Source organism: Ceratosolen solmsi, unplaced genomic scaffold (assembly GCF_000503995.2).
Source record: "Ceratosolen solmsi marchali unplaced genomic scaffold, CerSol_1.0 scaffold10, whole genome shotgun sequence".
In the NCBI taxonomy this organism is placed as follows: domain Eukaryota; kingdom Metazoa; phylum Arthropoda; class Insecta; order Hymenoptera; family Agaonidae; genus Ceratosolen; species Ceratosolen solmsi.
The window spans coordinates 15350677-15370917 of NW_011948412.1; the positions used below are offsets into that span (position 1 = coordinate 15350677).

The 20241-nt window shown below is 21.3% G+C and overlaps 1 protein-coding gene across 1 annotated transcript; it reads right to left on the reverse strand.

Annotated features, from left to right (window-relative positions):
• Positions 1–247: 247 nt before the first annotated feature.
• Positions 248–9287, reverse strand: LOC105365256 (tetraspanin-11). The gene is made up of 8 exons (XM_011503374.1): positions 9210–9287; positions 7320–7532; positions 4092–4277; positions 2376–2498; positions 1661–1714; positions 1480–1572; positions 871–954; positions 248–310 (listed from the first exon to the last, which is right to left on the reverse strand). The coding sequence occupies exons 1-8, from the start codon at positions 9255–9257 to the stop codon at positions 248–250; spliced, it is 864 nt and encodes a 287-aa protein (XP_011501676.1). The 5' UTR covers positions 9258–9287.
• Between the last annotated feature and the right edge of the window lie 10954 nt (positions 9288–20241).

The following is a 20241-nucleotide window of genomic DNA, read 5'->3' on the forward strand; positions in this document are numbered from 1 at the left end:
ATTATTATTATCAAGTTCAGCCATTTTTTTTAATCTCAAAGCCTATGAATTAGTATGCTGACTTCTTAACGAAAAATAAATTGGTAAAAAACAAACAAATTCTTAATAGAAAGTGGATAATAATTGACCATGCCAACGAGCATGGGATGAGTGACATCAGCTATCAATGTCTGATGCTGCACGTTTGAATGTTTTTTCCTAATGTGCCGCTGCTGCCGTCGCTTCCGCGACTGACACGGCCATTCTGTTATCCAGTCTGCATGTTCATGATGCGTCGACAAAGGAACGCCGATATAATTATACCGATAGCCTTAAAAAAAAACAACATGCTTGTGTCTTACATGTTTCTTCGGCGACTGTAGGAGATTTTTTTTAACTACGTAAGTATAATTTCATTAACTAACGCATTTAATTTTTAGCGAATTTATCAAAAACTCCAATAAACTTATACTTGTTAAAATTTAAGTGTAGTTGGTATTGTTGAATTCGAAGTTTTCATACAATTATATTTAAATTTATTTGAATTATATTAAAATATGACTAATCCAAATGTTAGCTATATATATATATATATATATATGTTGTGTATTTTATTCAATAATAATCAAAATTTAACATATAAAATTATGAAATTCAATTCTGATTATTAGACCGTAATTTTAACAAACATGCAAGTGAAATCTAATTATAAAATTCTTATAAAATATATAATTTTACTTATATAATTCTGATTTAAAATTCAAATCACTCATCTACTATATGAAATTCATTAAAATATTATAGAAAATATATTCTGAAATTGGAATTATTCCTTTGACAATCTGATAGAAAAATAACTTCGAGAAAATAATTTTTTTTTTTAATATTTACCTGAGCACTTGCAAATACTACACCAAAAAGAATAACCACTAAGCTTTCATATTGAATCCAATTTTTTACCTTATCGAGGCAGCCCTAAAATAATAATACGAGAATAGTTATTAATTAAAAGTTATTTGATAATTTTATTAATATTTCAGCTCTGTTAATATCTTAAAAATAATTTAAAAGTTTTCATAGCTAATATATTAATAAATATAAATAATTTATAAATATTTAAAAATTTCTGTTTGTGTTTGCTATTTTAATAATGGCCAAATTAACTTCAGTGTAAAAGAATTAAATTACCGATATAAATTATTGATAAAATTTAAAATATTAATTCTGATTAATATAGATTAAAAATTTTCTATTTAATAAATGACATAATATATTATTTAAATGGGCTTCAAAATAATTTGTAGCAATCTTTTTATTGTTGCAAAAACCATGGTATTATAGTTAAAAATATCTAAAGACATTCTATTCAATTAATAATTATATTAAAAATATAATTTATTTAATAAGAGTAAATTTTATGCTATTAAATACTATAATAATTTAATTATAATTTAAAGAGTCAACAAAAAATATAAGAAAATTATCAATATATGAACTTGCTTCTTTATGCCTGAATCTTTCATGGACTGTTGCATCTTGCGATTGACAGGCAGACTCATCTTTAAGTTGTGGGTAAAGCCATGGTTTTTCATTCTAAAGTCATATTTATTAAGTACAACGATATTAATTAAATATATTTTATAAATATTTCTTTTATATTGTATGCAGTAGTTAAACTCACATTTTTATAAAATACCCTTGAAACGACGCTCATTGGGCTACCAGTATTTTTAATCTTTAAGTAAAAAAGATGATAATTCATTTTAGCAATATAATTTTGTATGTTTTAATGAAAAATAATAGTGATAAAATATTATAAAGAAAACATTTATGTAAATATAGTTTTATAAATTGTTTAAATTTAGGATTCACAAGGAAAGCATATAGTCGAAGTAGTAGGTAGATAATAATTTTTTTTATTAAAATTTGTTTCATTAATAATAAGGTATTAAAAAAGTTTCTATTTTTAAATATTATTTATTCAAATATTTCTAATTGTGCAAATTAATTTTTATATTTATTCAGTAAAAATATATGTAATTTTTACTGAATATATTTAATTTTTGTTGCAAAAATTCTTAAAAATTTTCATAATTATCATAACACATAAATGAATTTATTTATATCGTATATTACGAAAAATTATACGGGTTATGAGTATATACAGACATATATAAAATTCTAAAAAAATTTAACAGCTCTTATAAAAATAAATAGACTGTCATATCTTTTCATGACAGGTCATCTAATGTATGGATGAATACTAACTATATATTATGAGATTCAAATAATCAAAGTTAATATATCCGATCAACTTAGCGTTCATGCAAGCTTTGCATTAATAAACAATCTAAACCCCAAAAGTCGATTAATATATAACAAGGATGAAGGCTGACCTCGGCTTCCTTAAATATGCAGCAGGTTAGGGGCACTTGCCTCTTCCCCCCGGAAAAGTGACTTTCTCGCCACCAGGCTGTGCCATTATAATCCCTATCGCTGTAGATACCACAGCAGTTGAACTGCAAAGCCAGTAGGGTTAATCAAGGTTTGTTTATGTACTCGATTTAACCAAAAATTGTTATTTGAATTTCTATGGTTTGACAATGCTGAATTAACAACGCAAGCTGAAAATTCAAATTCTCTCATTTTTTGGAGTTTATTTCTGCCAACTTGGTTAAACACATCAAACATTTTCCTCGGCGCTCAAACAATTGCTTATAATAATTACAACAGAAATTATTTAACACGCACGTTGGTTATTTCCCATTAGAACTGATCCTAATTTTGAATATCACTTTATCTACAATAAATAAGTTGAAAGCACGTATAACTTTATAAAAGGATATAATAATTAATCAAATTTACATATTTTAACATAATTCATATATTCTTGTAGAATTTATTTCAAGCAGATTATAAATTATGTATTACATATTTATTATCTAGTATAACATATTCATTAAAACCATTATAAAATAAAAAAAGTTATATATTTTTTTCATTTATATATATATATATATATATATATATATATATATATATAATAACAGCACTGTATGTAACATGTATAGTGTGAGATATAAATTTATTATATTTCACAAAAATTTTTATTTCATCCAGAATATATGGAAATACATAAAATTTATTTAAGTAATGTATTTAGTAATCTAAAATTTTAACTTAAACTAATAAGATCTTTTAAAAAATATTATAGTAATTTTATATAATTCTTAAAATTAAGGATTCTTTAAAAATTTTAAATAATTGTATAAAAGTATTTGCATTTTTGTAATCACTACAATAATTAATTGAATTATACTTGATAATGAAGTGCATAGTTTGTAAGATATTTAAATGGAAATTTAAAATATGGAACAACATATTTCAATAAGATAAACAATTCTAAAAAATTATAAGTGTAAAATATGAATTATTGTAATGTATAAAATGGATTATTCCTATTTATTAACCTTAACATTAAAAATGAAGTTAAAGTACTGAGAATAATATTCTTTTGCTTAATTACAGCTATACATATTACGAATATTTTTTCATTTAAGATATTAAATTATAGTTGTTATAATTTAAAAAAAATTCTACGCTCTACTAACTTATTTTATTTACTTTCAAACTATATAATCACAATTTTAGAAATAATTATGAGTAGAACTTTAACGAATTATTATCATTTTTCTGTTTCTACAGTAAAATATTTTATTCTGATGTTCTAAAATTATAATATAAATTTATTAAATAGTTTGAAAATAAATGAAATAGATTTAAAATTATATAATAAAGTATAAACAGAAAATTTCTTATTACAATCAACGATACCATTCATACAAAGTGCTAATATTTGTTTTATAAAAAATATATAAGTATATTTTTAATAATTACTTAACATAATAATTTTAGCTACAGATTATCTTTAAATTTTCGTCGTCTAGTTTAGTTTTCCTATAAATCAACATAATTATTTACTTTTAACTATAAACATAAATGTAAGATTACTAATAAAAAGGCGAGATTGATAATTTGCTAAAAATTTTGTAAATTATAAGACGTAATTAGCAGATAATTGCAATAGATTGTAAGAACAACACATTTCCAACCTTGTATTGAGCATAATCAAGACTATGAGTGAAGCTGACGTCACTGGAAACGTTGTACCCGTAATATTCAGACATTCGCTCCATCAGCCTGACCTCCAACCCTGACAACGCTCGATACATCATTATGCCGAGGACAGCAGCCGTCACCAACTCAGTAACGATCAGAATTATTAACAGGCTCATATACTGTAATAGTTATGCATATTATTATATATGCGTTCTAATATATGCATATTAGAAAGTCATCGATTATACATAAAAATGGACTGGTAGAGATAGGAGATTGAATGATCGTGAGTGAAATGACTATTAATGCTGTCTAAAAGATAAAGATGTAAAGTGACGTTTGTCATATAAATGTTTGGATGTATGAGTGACGTATAATATAGATTTTTATAGTTGGCCCTGGTTAAATTTACTTGTATTCTGGTTATCGTATGAAGATATTTTATATAGCTTTATGTTGCTATTTTATAAAAGAATCAATATTTAATAGAACAAAAATAAGAATAATTAATTTACTTCGTTGCAATATGTGTCGTAATTTAAAATTTAGACACAATCTAATTTAATCTGGTAAAATTGAAAATCTCTTTGTACGTAAAAACCGATCCAATATGCTACGTCAACAAATGCTTTCTATTAGACGAAGGATTAATTTAAAATAATCTATATATTACTTCATCTATTATTCGATTGAATTTTTCTCTGCATGAAATTTACAAATTGACTTTGATAATTAAGGAAATTCATTAAAATATACAAAATACATTTATATACGACACATATGAAGTACTAATATTCAAATTTTAGGCTCGATTTTTTAATGTCATTAATTATACTTAAAGCTTAGAAATAATTTTGTAATATTTAGTAATATTTTATAATAAAAAATTTCAAATAATACAAAATTTAATTTTGTTTAAAAATTTTTTAAGTTTTCATGAAATTTTAATATTTGAAATATAAACGATATGTTTCAGTATCATCGAAATACATACAATCGCTCTCTTGTAAAATGTGAATTTATTTTATTGTTTGAAAGTGATATTATTTAAAGTTAAATAATTCATTTGTAAATCTAAAAAGTCTTGAGAACTTCTCAATTCAAGTACATTGACATTATATTATAACTATTCCAACGAAAATTGTATTCAATTTTTAACTCATATTCGTAAATAATCAGCCTCCTCATAGTAATAATGTATGCAACAATAAAATAGTATTATTTATTAATAAAGGCGAATAATCCAAAAATATGTTGAATATATGTTAATAAAATTGATACATATAAAAATTTACACTGATATATAAAATTAAATATTAAAAATTTCTATTATAGATTCAGTCGCAATCATGTCAATTAATAATCATAATCAATTAAAAAAGCGCAACGAGTATTGGCTGAAATTATTGTCGTCAAAATTGAAAAATACTTTTATACGATGTATAAGAAGATATTTATTTATTCAAAAGAAACTTACGAATAACCAGAATTATGCGTGAGAGCATACATTTTTATGAATTCGACGTACCACAGTTGCTTAATAGGTCATATTGACACGCATGCGTATAACAGAGAAGCAATAGTAAATTTTGAAAAATCGATAGAAAGCGGAAGGATGATAAATTTAACTATTAATGAAAGATACTTGATCTTTTAATTTTGCAAGTCTTTTCTTAATGTTTGTGATACTAATCATTTTCAGAATGAGGTGTTTGAATTATTATGATTAATCAATTTTATATGATTGCAAGTATTTCAAAATGAGATAAAATCCCCGTACTTGAAATACATTTTTATTTACTAATGAATTAAATATTTTTTCTATATAGAAAGTCTTATTAAGTTTATTTTCTTCTTATAACTTAAAAATTATCTCAGATTATTAATACTTTCCACTGAAGGTATTTTGTTAGAAACACAGCTTAATACAATTATTGTTTGAAATGAGCTACATTTATAGTCTTACATTATATTTAACATGTATACAATATCTTTGTTAATTATAATATTCTATTATGTATTTATTGAATATAATAATATACTTATACGTTAATCAAAGATTGAAATTTTCTTCTTTCATAAAATAAGGCCAACATCAGTATAATTTATATTATATATATATAGAAATAACTATATCTCAATTATCATAATTTATAAATTTCTTTCAAAACTCATTTTACGTTATAAAGAAGTTCAATTTTTTACTTTAAATATAAAAATTCTGATTTTTAAAATCGACTGCAATTTAATTAACCTTAAAATAAAATTTATATTGAAATTAAATTTTTTATATATGTAACATTTTCTATCATTTTAATATGGATATATTTTATGTATTAATTATTTTTTAATTAAAAATTCTCAATATAATATATTATATTTACAATTATATGATGCTAATTAATTTAAATAAATCATACAATAATAGTATTCTGGCAAAATAAATAGAACGTATATTTCAGATAATGAAACTTTTGGTGAAATAAAATATATAAAGATGAGTTTATACGTTATAGAATTGTAAATGTTATGTTTGCTTTGTTATGTTAAATTTCTCATTTGAAAAAAGAATTCTCATAGCATTACTCATTTTAGTTATTCTCCAATATATACTTATATTTACATTCATTTCGATATGTATGGATATGTTGCTATTCCATTTATTCTATTTATTATGTACATTACAAAATAAACTATCACAATCGAAGAAATTTGCTATTATTACAAGAAAACTTTTATACTCAATAAATTTATAAAATTTATAAAATCGTTTATGGTTATGTTTTTCATTGAAATATTAGTAATGAAGTAACTGAAATATTAGTAATTAAAATTTCATTATCAAATTTTAAAAAATATTATTTTAAAAAATTATCTAATCATGAATTTGTATTCTACTTAATATAGAAGTTATAATGGGTCAATGAGATTCATTATTATGGCTGAAGAAGACATTACAAATTTTAACATATAATAATATAAAATAGGTACAAAATATTTTAATCTAAAATAAACTAATGAAATGTTGTTTTCATAAAATAACATAAAATATTAACATAATTAGAGACGAAATTACTCAAAGAAAAATTTAAAAGTATTTGTATTTTATTTATTTATTTTTTCTTTTGAACAAAAACAGGCTAAAAAAATAATATATTTACATCGTTCTCATATCGTCGATGTTGGACATAAAAGTTGGAAAAATAGGATGTTAGACTTACAATAACGAGAATGCAGTGGCTCTCTCGTAGGGCTACACGACAGCCGAAAAAACTAACGATCAGTATCGTGAAGCCGGTTGCGAGGAGGCTGTAGGCCACAAAATAAATTGTTTCCGTGGGAATTGCGTGAGGGGCGAAGATATTAAGCAAATGTCCTTTGCTCGGCTCCATTAGTAACCATGCTCCGATCACCATTACAGTGCACCCTGACAACTGAAGAAACAACAAGCTTAATGTAGAATGAAGTGCAACTTTAGAAGAATGATTATTGGCTGCATTGTAAAAAAAATGATTACTATTTATCCAGTGAAATTTATGTGCTATTTGACGAAACTTGTGTGAAATATGTATACTCATCAAACAAAATTATAAGTATTTTCTTGAGGTGAGCTTCGACATATCAACGCATTAACATCGATGTCATATATTCATTATTTTTACTTATTATTTATGCAAGATCATTTTCAATTGCTAAATAATCTCAGAATTTGTCTACTAAAAACACATAATTAATGTATGGCATATAATACACGAAGATATGCTTGAGATTCGTTATAGTTGAATACGTAAAATGTAAAATATACAATATTTGAATATAACTAAATAAAAAATAATGTAATTTATACTTTTAAAGTAGAAAATTTAAAAAATTTTACATTTATGTACATATTTTAAAAATTTACTAAAATACATCTAACGCAATAATATATACGCAAATGAGGCCAATTGCAGAGGAATCTAAAGTAGAAAAAAATATAAAAAATAAAAAATGTTGTTATAAGGTTAAATTTAAATACTAGTTCAAATCATCATCATGATGAAATTAAGAAAATGAGAACAAAAAAACCATAAATTTGTTATTTAAATGAAATTAAACATTAATAATGGAAATATTTTATGAAAAGTGACATATTAAATATTTAAATTAAACTGTCATATCAAAGTGATTTTTGTTTTTTAATAATTTGGAAATTTGTCACAAATATATTTGTGAATACAAAATCATGTTTAAACAAAAATTTTCTTACTGATAATAAAGAACACCTGTCCATAAAAATATAATAATAATAAGCTTATTCGTTTATTTTTCTTTAATTTTTTATAAACTAATTTCCGATCAATTTTCGATAAATGAAAATTAATCATTCAATATTATAACAATAATTACATTATTCAGAGACATATCTTAAATACCATATTTTATGATATTATATTTTTAGAAAAATCGATGCAAAGTAATATTTTATGTTTGTATATATATTCGCACAAGATTCGTAGAGTACAATAATTATTTTTGATAAAATCAAGAATTTAATAAAATGTGTAATGCAACATTAAAAAGAGATATTTTTTTATAATAATCAATGCCAATAATAAATTTAAAATAATAAATGTTTTGATTATTAAATTAGATTATAGATTATTCGGTTTTACTTTTCGTTAAATAAAATAAAAATTTGTTTGAATATAAAATTCGAAATGAGAAAAAGAATTATTAAAAAAAAGCTATTAATAAATATAATTTATTAAGTACATCTTTAAAAAAAAAATTGATTTTAAATTTAAAGAATTACTAGACATTACGTTAAATGTGTTGATTTGTAATGAAATTGAAAATATTTTTATATATTTTAAAGAAAATATATTTCGTTATTTAGAAGTTCCGACGTTATTGAAAAACTTTTGTAATATATTTTTGATATAATTAAAATAGAACTGGATCAAATGATTTTCACAATTTTTTTTTTTTTTTCAGAAATATTCATCATTTAAACATTACAATTTATTAACTTTGATGAATGATTTAGTTCCTATGTTAATCTAGTTATTTTAAGATCATACCCTATTTATGTGTGTAAAACTCACGTATTACATAAAATATAATATTACCCATATAAGCAGGTTGAATATGAAGAGGACTCCCTTTAAACACTTCATTCTTGGGAATAGATTTTACTAATCATGAATCTGTAATAAACGGAAAATTAAGTAAACATTTGTAAACATGTTAAGAAATTAAAAAATTCATAGAACGAAAAATGATTTGTTCTCGGGTACGTTGATGATACACATCTGATATTTTTACTGTATATATTTTTGGCGTTTATTTTATATTATTAATTTATACAATATTTACAATAAATATTGTTTATTCCTATCCATATATAAGACTATATTTGAAATGTCGGGAAAATTTCAAATAAATAAATATGTGACTAATTAGAAATTATATAAATTATTAGATTTTTTTCAATTATTTTGATTTGTCAGTTAAATAGAATGAACAGTTTTCTTAGATTTGATAAATAAGTATAGTATATGTAAAATGCAATAACTGTAATTACTTTTATATAGTAATTACACATTTAGTAGATAATACTGTATTTAAAAGCTAGTATTTCTAGAATGGAATAAATTTTCATCAAGATTGGTTTTGATTGAACTAATGTATAAAATATTTGTTAAATTATAAAGTTAAGATATAATACAAAATTTATAATAACATAAAAACTTTAACTCTATGAAAGTTAAAATTTTTATTTAATTTCAATTTATTTTTGAATACTAGAAACAAAAGCAATACATTATATTGTTTATGTCAATTTTTATTTAAATATCATCTAATAATCAATAACAATAGGTTAATGTATTATTTCCTTCATGTACATATTTTATTAAATATTTTCGATATACAGAAGTATATTTAAAAAGAAATGCTAAAATTTATAAATTATAATACATTACAACTAGAAATACATTTGCAAATAGATATGATAATGAATATATCATTGAAATATAATATTATTCATCATTCATTATATATTCAATGCAGTACTCATTACGAGATATAAAGTTAACATTGTAGGCTCTTAAATATTAGAATGTATACTATAATATGTAGAGAAATATATATATATATATATATATATATATACATATAACATATATTTATATAGTAACAATTTTAAGTAAAAATATCGAATACTAATACAATATATTTTAATGGCATATATAAGAAATGTCAATAAAAGAAATAAAATAGATTATGAAACATTATGAAATTTATAATGTAATTTACATTGTTTTATAAATAAAGATCTATTATGAAGCAATAAAAATGAAAAGAAAACCAAAACTATATAGTATAAAATATTTATTAGTAATACTAATAAATATATAGTAAATTCATAGATTTATTTAATACAATGTACTTAAACTATTGCATAAAAATATTTTCAACCTTTACATGAATATAAATTTATTTCTATTAACAATGATTTTATTTTGAGATTTCATTATTATTTTATTTAAAAATTTTGTCCTCATTAATTTTTAATTTATTTCATTAGTACATAAATTATTAAAATATATTTTTACATCTAAGGTAATGCTAAACGTCTAAAATACTTATGTTGAAGGCACATATTTTTCAATTTAATATTTTTAGTTCAATTTAGTTTTAATAATTTTTAAATTTTCATAAATTATACGAATTGTATGACACATGAACATTTCTTTATATTTAATATTTGTATCACAAAATCTGTGTTTTAAAAGAGCGAGGGGGGAGTGAGAGAGGAGGGAGAGTGTTGGAGATAAAACGACGAAAGAGATAACGAGTTAACGATTAAGAAAGTGAGAGAAAGAAATCTATTTGTATATTTGTTATATTTATGTACAAAATACTGTTTTTGAGATTTCAACATATTATTCATTATAAATTCATATTTTAAATCGTAATTTTTTCAGATTACAATCGATAATGTTGTATCTGATAAAGTTCAAGAATAATATTTATAATTTTTAACTAAACTGCTCGTGATATTTTATATAATATTATTAATTATCATCATATAAAACTTTCTTTTTACAATGTAAAATGGTAATTCGTATTTTTCGCATCTTATAATAGTAATTAGTGGTGATTCAATTACATTAGATACAGATTAAACGCCGATATATTCCTACTTTATTTCAATGAGGTTACATAAAATTTTTATATTCATATCATGACGTCTGAGACCAAATTAGAAGTTACATTTAGCTTTATGTATATTTTCATTCAATATTTACAGTTAACATTAAAATATTATATGCAAATGAATAGAAAATAATGACAGAAATAAATTATCCAGTTATACACTGATTATTTTCATGAGGATTTTAAAATTTATATTGTGACTGTATATATGGTAGTATATGTGAATACTATTTGGAATGACAATTTGTTTTTTAAAATCTATACAGACACGAGTACTTAAAATTGAATATCATTATAGTAAATATAAAACTTAACTACCATATAAATACATATATTATATATATATTTATAAAAATACAGCTGGAATACGAAAAGAAAATACTAATTTGCATCTAATAGCAGAATAAAAGTTAAATCATTATATAAATTTTTTATACAAATAAGTTTTATATATTATTATTTATATATTATATAAAAAATATATATTATATAAATATATAAATAAATTATATAAATAACTCATTATATAAATAAATATATAACTCATTAAATAAGTCATTTGCTACAATAGTGACTATTATATTTATATATAATAGCTTTAATATTTTAATACATTATTATATCCATTAGTTATAATAATTATTATTATTATCATATAGTATAATACTAAAAAATTTCTTGGAGGCCATCAACAGAAATATTAAAATAGATTTATTGAAACCTGCATGATAATATTTTAAGCAATGTGTCATTATATAAATATTGACTTTCATTATTAATGTTAATATTTGATGACAATGATCAATAAACAATTTTCAGTTGAATGTTTACTCAAATTATCAAACAATTATTACTTATTTTAAAGGGTTAAAAATAATTAACAATAATAAAGATTACCCTATAATCAACTTAATATCAGTTAGAAGATATTATATATAGCTTTAAAATTAGTTATTTCCAAAAATAACTCATTTTATGATAAAGTTTCAATCTTGAAATTTGAAGAATTTATATAAATTTTATAATATAACTCAAACGAGAATTATACTTATAAAATTTTATAAAAACAATGGTTCTTTTACTAAATGAATCAAGAGCTTTACATATACATTATTTTTTATATATAAAATAAATTTTATTTCGTATAATCCTATATTCTCAGGTTAATAAAATTTTTATCAAATTATTATCTATACACACATCAATCTGGAAATCTGTTATACCGGGATTTTATTATTATACAGACGTATACGGATATTTCATAGCATTGATTGTGTATTCGGCAAAATATACTTTTATATTTCTTTTACATGTTTATTAATAAATTTTTTTTTTTTAATTGTATTGAAGATCGATAGTTATATTTTCAAAAAAAAAAAAAATAAAATAAATTGATTTTTAACCCACTTTCGTAGCAGTACAAAACTCTATTAATTAAAATTTAGTAATGCAGGCATAATATTTGTACAATACAATATATTTCTAAACTATTTATGATTTCGTTGTTTTATAAATCAACTTTGTCATTTATTTTAAATGTATATATAATTCTTAAAATATGTTTAAAATTACTTCGTGACAGACAATTTTAAAATTAAAATAATTTTCAAAGAACGTTAAGCTTTAATTTTTAATTGAGTATAAAATAATAAAATTTAATTCATTTTATTTAAACTCTACTTTTTGGACGTTTGTGAAAATCCAAAAAAGTTTTAATATTGATTAAATTTATATTCTTTGAATGTATATGTGATGCCAAAATAGAATAAAAAAAAATTAATAATTCAAATATTACAAGGGATATGAGCAAAAAGGTACTGAATGATAATATTACATACTAAGATTATCATTTATGTAACTTATCCAATTTTTACAATATTTTAATATTAATCACTGAAAATAAAAAAAAATATTTTAAATATAACTTCGTCAATTTTATAAACTAACACTGCTTTATTACTGATTTACTTCACGTGTTTTATTTTTTATACTTTACTTTTAATTTAGAATATTTATAAGTATTAATAAAATATTCATATTTCTGCAATAGTTTATATGTACTTATTATTTATTATTTATTTATTTATTATAGGTAATATGTGTCAAAAATCGACTTGATAGTTAATAATAATTCTATTTTAACTGTTTCACAAAAATATGATGTATTAAATGATTTTAAAATATAATTAATTAAATTTTTTATATCTATATACATAAAATTTAAATAAGTTGTTGCGTTTCAATTTCAAAATTATAATGGATGTTAACAACATTAATTTGTTTTATTATAATATAATAATTCTATAACAGGCATTTAGAATAAGTTTCATATTTAATATCCTACAGACCCTTATATATGAATTTTTAATTATTTTCACTCGGTAATATTTAGATACTGCACAAGTATTTGATTATCAAACATTAATAAATTTTCATGAAATAATATTTAATTAGTTTAAATTCATAATCTTGTTAACTAATATTTTTTAATAATATGATTTCATTAATAAATAAATGTAAATTATTTACTTTTTTATTTTGTGAATATTTATATTGAATATGCTCAATGATTTTTTTTTCTGTATACGTTTTTACCTCTAAATAAGTTTCTGTATACTTTTAATAAAGAGCATTATATTTTATTGTAAAATTATTTCGTATACATTGATAATGTGCTTTCGATCTTATAATCTGTTATGATTGGAATTAAATCGCTTCAATATTTTACTACAAAAATATTGAAATATTAAACATACCGTTCATTAATTTTATGTGCAGATATACTAAAACTATCTTATTATGTTTAATTCTGTTGTGAATATTATCTATGTCATATACTGTATATGGGTGAGTTGAAAACTGTTGCTTCCTAATTTCGTTAAACGTCTGTAGTCTCATCAGGTATCGTTGACCATTTTCATATATTAGTATAGCAGCAGCTATTTAAAGAATTCACTTCCTCGTCATACGTAATATTAAATACTATAAATCTTGTGATGTATTTAAATCTCTGAGACACTTAGCAACACAATTAGCACGAAATTATTTTATTTACTTCTTCGTATCACTACACCCGTTTGCTAACTGCCGACTGCCAAAACTTCTTCCCTCCAGACTCAGTCTTACAGATCTTTCCCTCCTGGTCACTGTTATTGCGCGTGCGCACGCCTTGGAGATGCTGCGTGCGACCACATTTCTATCTTCCACTATGTTTCGCAAATTAGATCATTGGGATTATTTTTCAGTTATTTAATTTTTTGGAGGCAATTACCTGTTTTCAACCTAATTAATATATTTTGTTATTATTTTAATTTTAATAACACTGTTAACGGATATCGTCATTTTATTACCTCACTTTTAATATTTCGTTTACAAAAAATAGATCTTTATCCTAATATACAGTTTTTTATAAATATTTCAGCTATAATTTCATTGTTTTTGAAATATTATTTTTGAAAAACTCCGAACAATATTAGCTGCATATTCTATTAATTAAACTAATTAATCTTTATGCATATATGTCAGTTAAATGCTTCATATTTCTGGACAAACTTCAACCAACTAAATTCAATAAAAATAAAGATATTACAGGACACTATTGAAAATATCTGTATATGATATACAATTAGTTATCTTATTTAGTATGATTCACAATAATTATATTTTAAAAATATATATTCCTTTCAGTTCTTCTATATGTTGTACATTGATAAATATATTATAATTTTATAATAAAAAATAAAACTCGAATAATACAAATAAGAATTAAGAATACAATAAGAAATTAAGAATACAATTATAGTTCATCAAATAACGAAAGTTGCACGTGAACTAAATATAACTGAATTGTAGCAACTAAAAATAGTAGAACAATCATAGACAACAGATTGAAATTTTTTTCTGAAAAAATTATATTTATTTATTAATATCATATTTTAATGTATCATACAAAAACAGAATTTACCATACAAAACTGAATTTAGTATATATCAATTAAGCTTTCATAATTATAATTGCTTTATCATTAAATTTTCATAAACTTTATTTTATTTAATCTATCCATTAATTTATTTAATTAATATTATTTTTTACTTTATAGATTTAAATAATTTTATACATCCATCTTTTTTAAGTTCACTACATATAGAATCATTTATTTCCTATTTTTATTTACATTTTTTCATATTTGTTACACGTTCCATTGACTATTTTAAAATTTCAAATGTTATTTTTATGAAAAATAACGCTTCCAGTTTTCGTAAATTTTTATTATTATTATTTTTTAGATATATTTTTTAGATTTAATTTAATTGAATATATAAACTCATATTATATTGTTGAGTCAGTATTGGGACAAATAAAAATCTGAATTCAATAAAAGTATATAATATTGTACAAACTCTCTTCAAGTGTTGCATTTTTATAAAATAGTATGAATATTCTTTTATTTAAATTTTTAATTATAGCAATTTTTTGGAAAAATTTTTGTACGTTAATAAAAGTACAATTCAAAGTTTAAAAATACAAAAAATTTATGTAAATATTTTTTATACAATTAGATTTTACATCCTTAAATCCGTTTTTCGTTATGTATATACAACATTTTATATGAAATAAATAGTTATATTTTAACAATGATTATTATACAATATTAAAAAGCTATATGTGAACATTTTACAATCTAGAATTTTGGAATCTAGAAACGATAATGTGAATATCGATGACTGTGTGAATCGGTTGAAACATAAATGAATATGCTGTTAATTAATATATCCATTTGTATGTTTAATTAGAAAGAAAATTAAACCTAGGACATTTTGATAAACAAATTATGGTCTACCTGTCTATAAACTTATTATTATTAAAAATATTTTTTTGGTCTTTTGGATTATCTGGAAAAAGTTATGTGGTATTTTGTAATATTTTAATAACAAATTTTATTTTTTATATCGATAAATAATATTATATTCAATTAGTTAAATACTGTTGAAGTACGTTTTAATAAAAGATAATTTTCTTATTAAAAGTGTGAGGCTAAAAATATATTGATAATTTGTTTAAAACATTATTCATACATGAGAAGATCATTTTCTAATATTGTATGTTTTGATATTTATTTTTAAATAATAGAATGAATATTATAAATTTGCTTAGAATTTGAAGATAGTCTTCAAGTCCAAATATTTCTGAAATTGTGTCCAAATTTTGCAAAAAAATTAAGAATTATCAAATTCATCATTGAAAAAGTACCTGAAGCATTTTAGTTGATAATTGATTATAAACATTGAAAGATTAATGTACGTTAATCGAATTAACCATATGTTTCATACAAATTTTTTTACATACAATAGATTTATTTTAACAAAATTTAATGTAATAGATAAAAAAATGTAACAATCAGAATTCGTATATATATGTATATATGGAAAACACTAAAAGCTAGTTTTCCAATTTTTTTTATATGAAAGTTTTTAAAATCTGATATTTTAATTTTAAAAGTACTGTGTCAATGGAAAATATTTTGTATTGCTTTTATTTTATAATTATGATTTCTGTTGATTAATTACTTTTTGAAAAATAACTAAAAATAATTATTAGTTTGAATGAATAATAGAAATTTTATTTATAAAAAAATGAAATTTATTATTATCAACTAATTAAATGAATTGCAGTTCGATTACGTAATTGTTTGCTTATTATATTAAAACCTACTGGAAATACAAAACAAATAACGATTTAAGCATGAAAAATCTTTTCGTTTAAAATGATCTCTGTAATCTAAAATGTATGTTATGTAATCTAAATTTGTGTTTTTGTAGATATAGTTAAGTCACAATATATAATATACGATCATATTATAAATTGACATATAAGTTAACAAAAGATAGACGAGAAGTAAAGAAACTTAAGCGAATGTCCTAGTAGATCACATTATTATCAAAACCAGAGAGGGGAGTGAGAGACAGGATAGAATTACTTGCAAATCCTTTGATTCTGAAAATTGTGTCACGTCAAACGTCGACCCAAGCGAACGCTAATCTCCTTTCAGCTTTTCTTGGTTTAACTCATAAGTTCTAAAGAAATGTCGGTCGACCAAATTAAAACCGAATCGATCTTTTGCTACTTTAAAAATTCTTCTTACTAACCATTCATTCTAACTGGTTAAATATTATAAAATGTTAATTTTAATTTGTACTGAAATTACTCAGATTAAATTATAGAAATTACGTATTGTTCATTTATTAATTTTATTAATTTTAATATTAAAATCAATAAATTGTATTAAAAATTTCTTTAACAAGCTTATCATATATTAAATGAAATATATATATATGATGTTTTTGAAACTCTGTTGATACCATTTTTACCTTTTATCCTAAACTATTATTTAGTACATACAATAACAAAAACCGCTGACGGTATCATTTTATAATAGTATTTGATGAAGGAGTTGTGCCTAAATATTAACATAATTTTTAACTATATTTTAACTACTTAGAGATATATGAAATAATATCAACAGAAAATTATACAGAAACATATTTAAATATAAATGAAAACCATGAGTAATAATTTCTTAATGTTCGTGAAGATACTGGACTTATGATTTATTTAATTTAAATTTTTAAATTATTATAATGAATTTGTAACTTCAATATAAAATATTAATTATTCCGTTATGTCAGTTCACAAATAACATATGAGCAAATAATTTTTCAAAATATTTAATAATAAACATTTATATGCAAACCATTTCTTCTATTATAACTGTATCCCCGATCATCAATACAAATCATAATGTTATATCAATGAAAATAATATATTTTATGCTTATGTATCAATCGAAATATATGGTTGAACTAAAATATAAGAAGTATTTTATATGACTATTAAAGATTGGAATTTAATATAAAAATCAATTATTCAATAAATCTAAATAAACATTAAAGTTAAATATTGTACAGTACCGAATAAGATTAATTATAACTTATGAAAATAATAATTAATATAATGCAATTGTATTGATTGATTACAACGAATATAATTCAAATAATATTAAAATCTGAAATATCACACAAATGTAAAAAACAATCTATACTTAAACTAATTTCTGAACAAAGTTATAAAAATTTTAATGTAGAAGATTCTATTTTCTGCTAATAAAACGACTTTAACTTAATTAATTTAATTAAACTAATAAAAATGATAATAAATATATTATGAAATACATGTTCTTTTAATGCATTGTGTGTGTATTATTTTTCTTATTTTGATAAAATCTAAAACATTTAATTTTATATTAAAGTCCCCCCCCCCCAATTTATGAAATAATAAAAGTAAAAATCAATTTTTTATCAAACTATATATTTTTGTAAAATATTTAAAAAATACTTTTTCTCAATATATGTAATAAATTAAAAAAATATTAATTATAACCATAAGTTAGTTATGACTTTTTATAAGTATAACATTTTTATATACATTTTATTTTATAAGTATAACTTATGTAAATACTTAAATTAATACTAATTACATTAATTGCATTTTTATACTATTTTATGTTATTAAATAATATCTCATTGAGTATAAATAAACTATTTATTTACTAGAATTTAATTGCGAATTTTTTTAATAATTAACATTGCTATTAGAATTATTAAAATATTATAAAATACATCATAATATATGTTTTATAATATTTTTTATTATATTCATAATATTATTTATTATAAAATGATATATATTTACATTATTTGTATTATAAACTTTTGTAAATTAAAGTATTGTAAATAAATTTTGTATTTATAATAATACTCATAAAATTAGGTAAACCAAATGAATGAATTGTGTAATAAAACATGCCTTTAGAATATAGGAATTAATTATAAACAAGGGATTTAAATAATAACACCAGTTAATAATATAATACATTTATTATTGTCTTTAACAATAATTTTTACAAATGGTCTTCACGAACAAGTTTATCTTGACATTCATCTAAATAGTAGTGAAAAATCAAGAGAAGACAATATCATGTAAAAAGGCAAACGTAAATCCTCCGGCAATAAGTATGAAAGTAAATATGACTAAAAGTACTTTCCCTGGCCGATCAATTAAATAAAAAGTTAAAAAATAATAGATAATATTACAATTATAAGAGGGTTAAATTATTATTAATTAAATTCTTGGAAAAAAATCTATTTTTTTCATAAACTTTAATTTAACTTCACCTCAGTAAATATAAATCTATTGTGCTCGTGATTAAATTAAATGTATATTAATAGTAATAAAGATATTAATTATATTATTATTATTATATGTAAGTATTTTTTAGTAGCCAGTATTATTTATATAAAAAAATCTATATCATGGAATTAAATAAATTCATAGACGACTTAAGAATCAAGCATTCAATTAAGTTGACGTTTCAGTAATTGTATTTTCTCGTTTATAAAAGATAAACAACCATTTGCAATTAAATAACTTAGAACTACTTGATACTTAAAACTACATTACGATGAATATATGGGCATAAAAAAAGTACTTTTGCAGTTGCCGGTTGCACAATCGATTTATTTTTAAAACTTGATAACTTAGACTACGGTTAGAAAACATTTACAGACATCGAATCTCGTTCGACTTGATTCTCTATCACCATCGAAATAACAATCAATATTTTCTGTATAAAAATATAAAAGACGTAAGATATTAAAAACTAATATTGTTACATTGGATTCATTTGTGACATTAACAAAATTTACATAAATAATTAAATCAATCGATTAATTTATTTTATAATACACAAACGCTTATTTAATATTTAAAGAATTAATAGTCCTATGAAAATTTAACTCACAGCAATCATACATGCATCCAGGTATCTCTTTCCTGTACTTAACAACAAAAGTTATATGTGTTTGCATTGGTTATTTAAAGTCA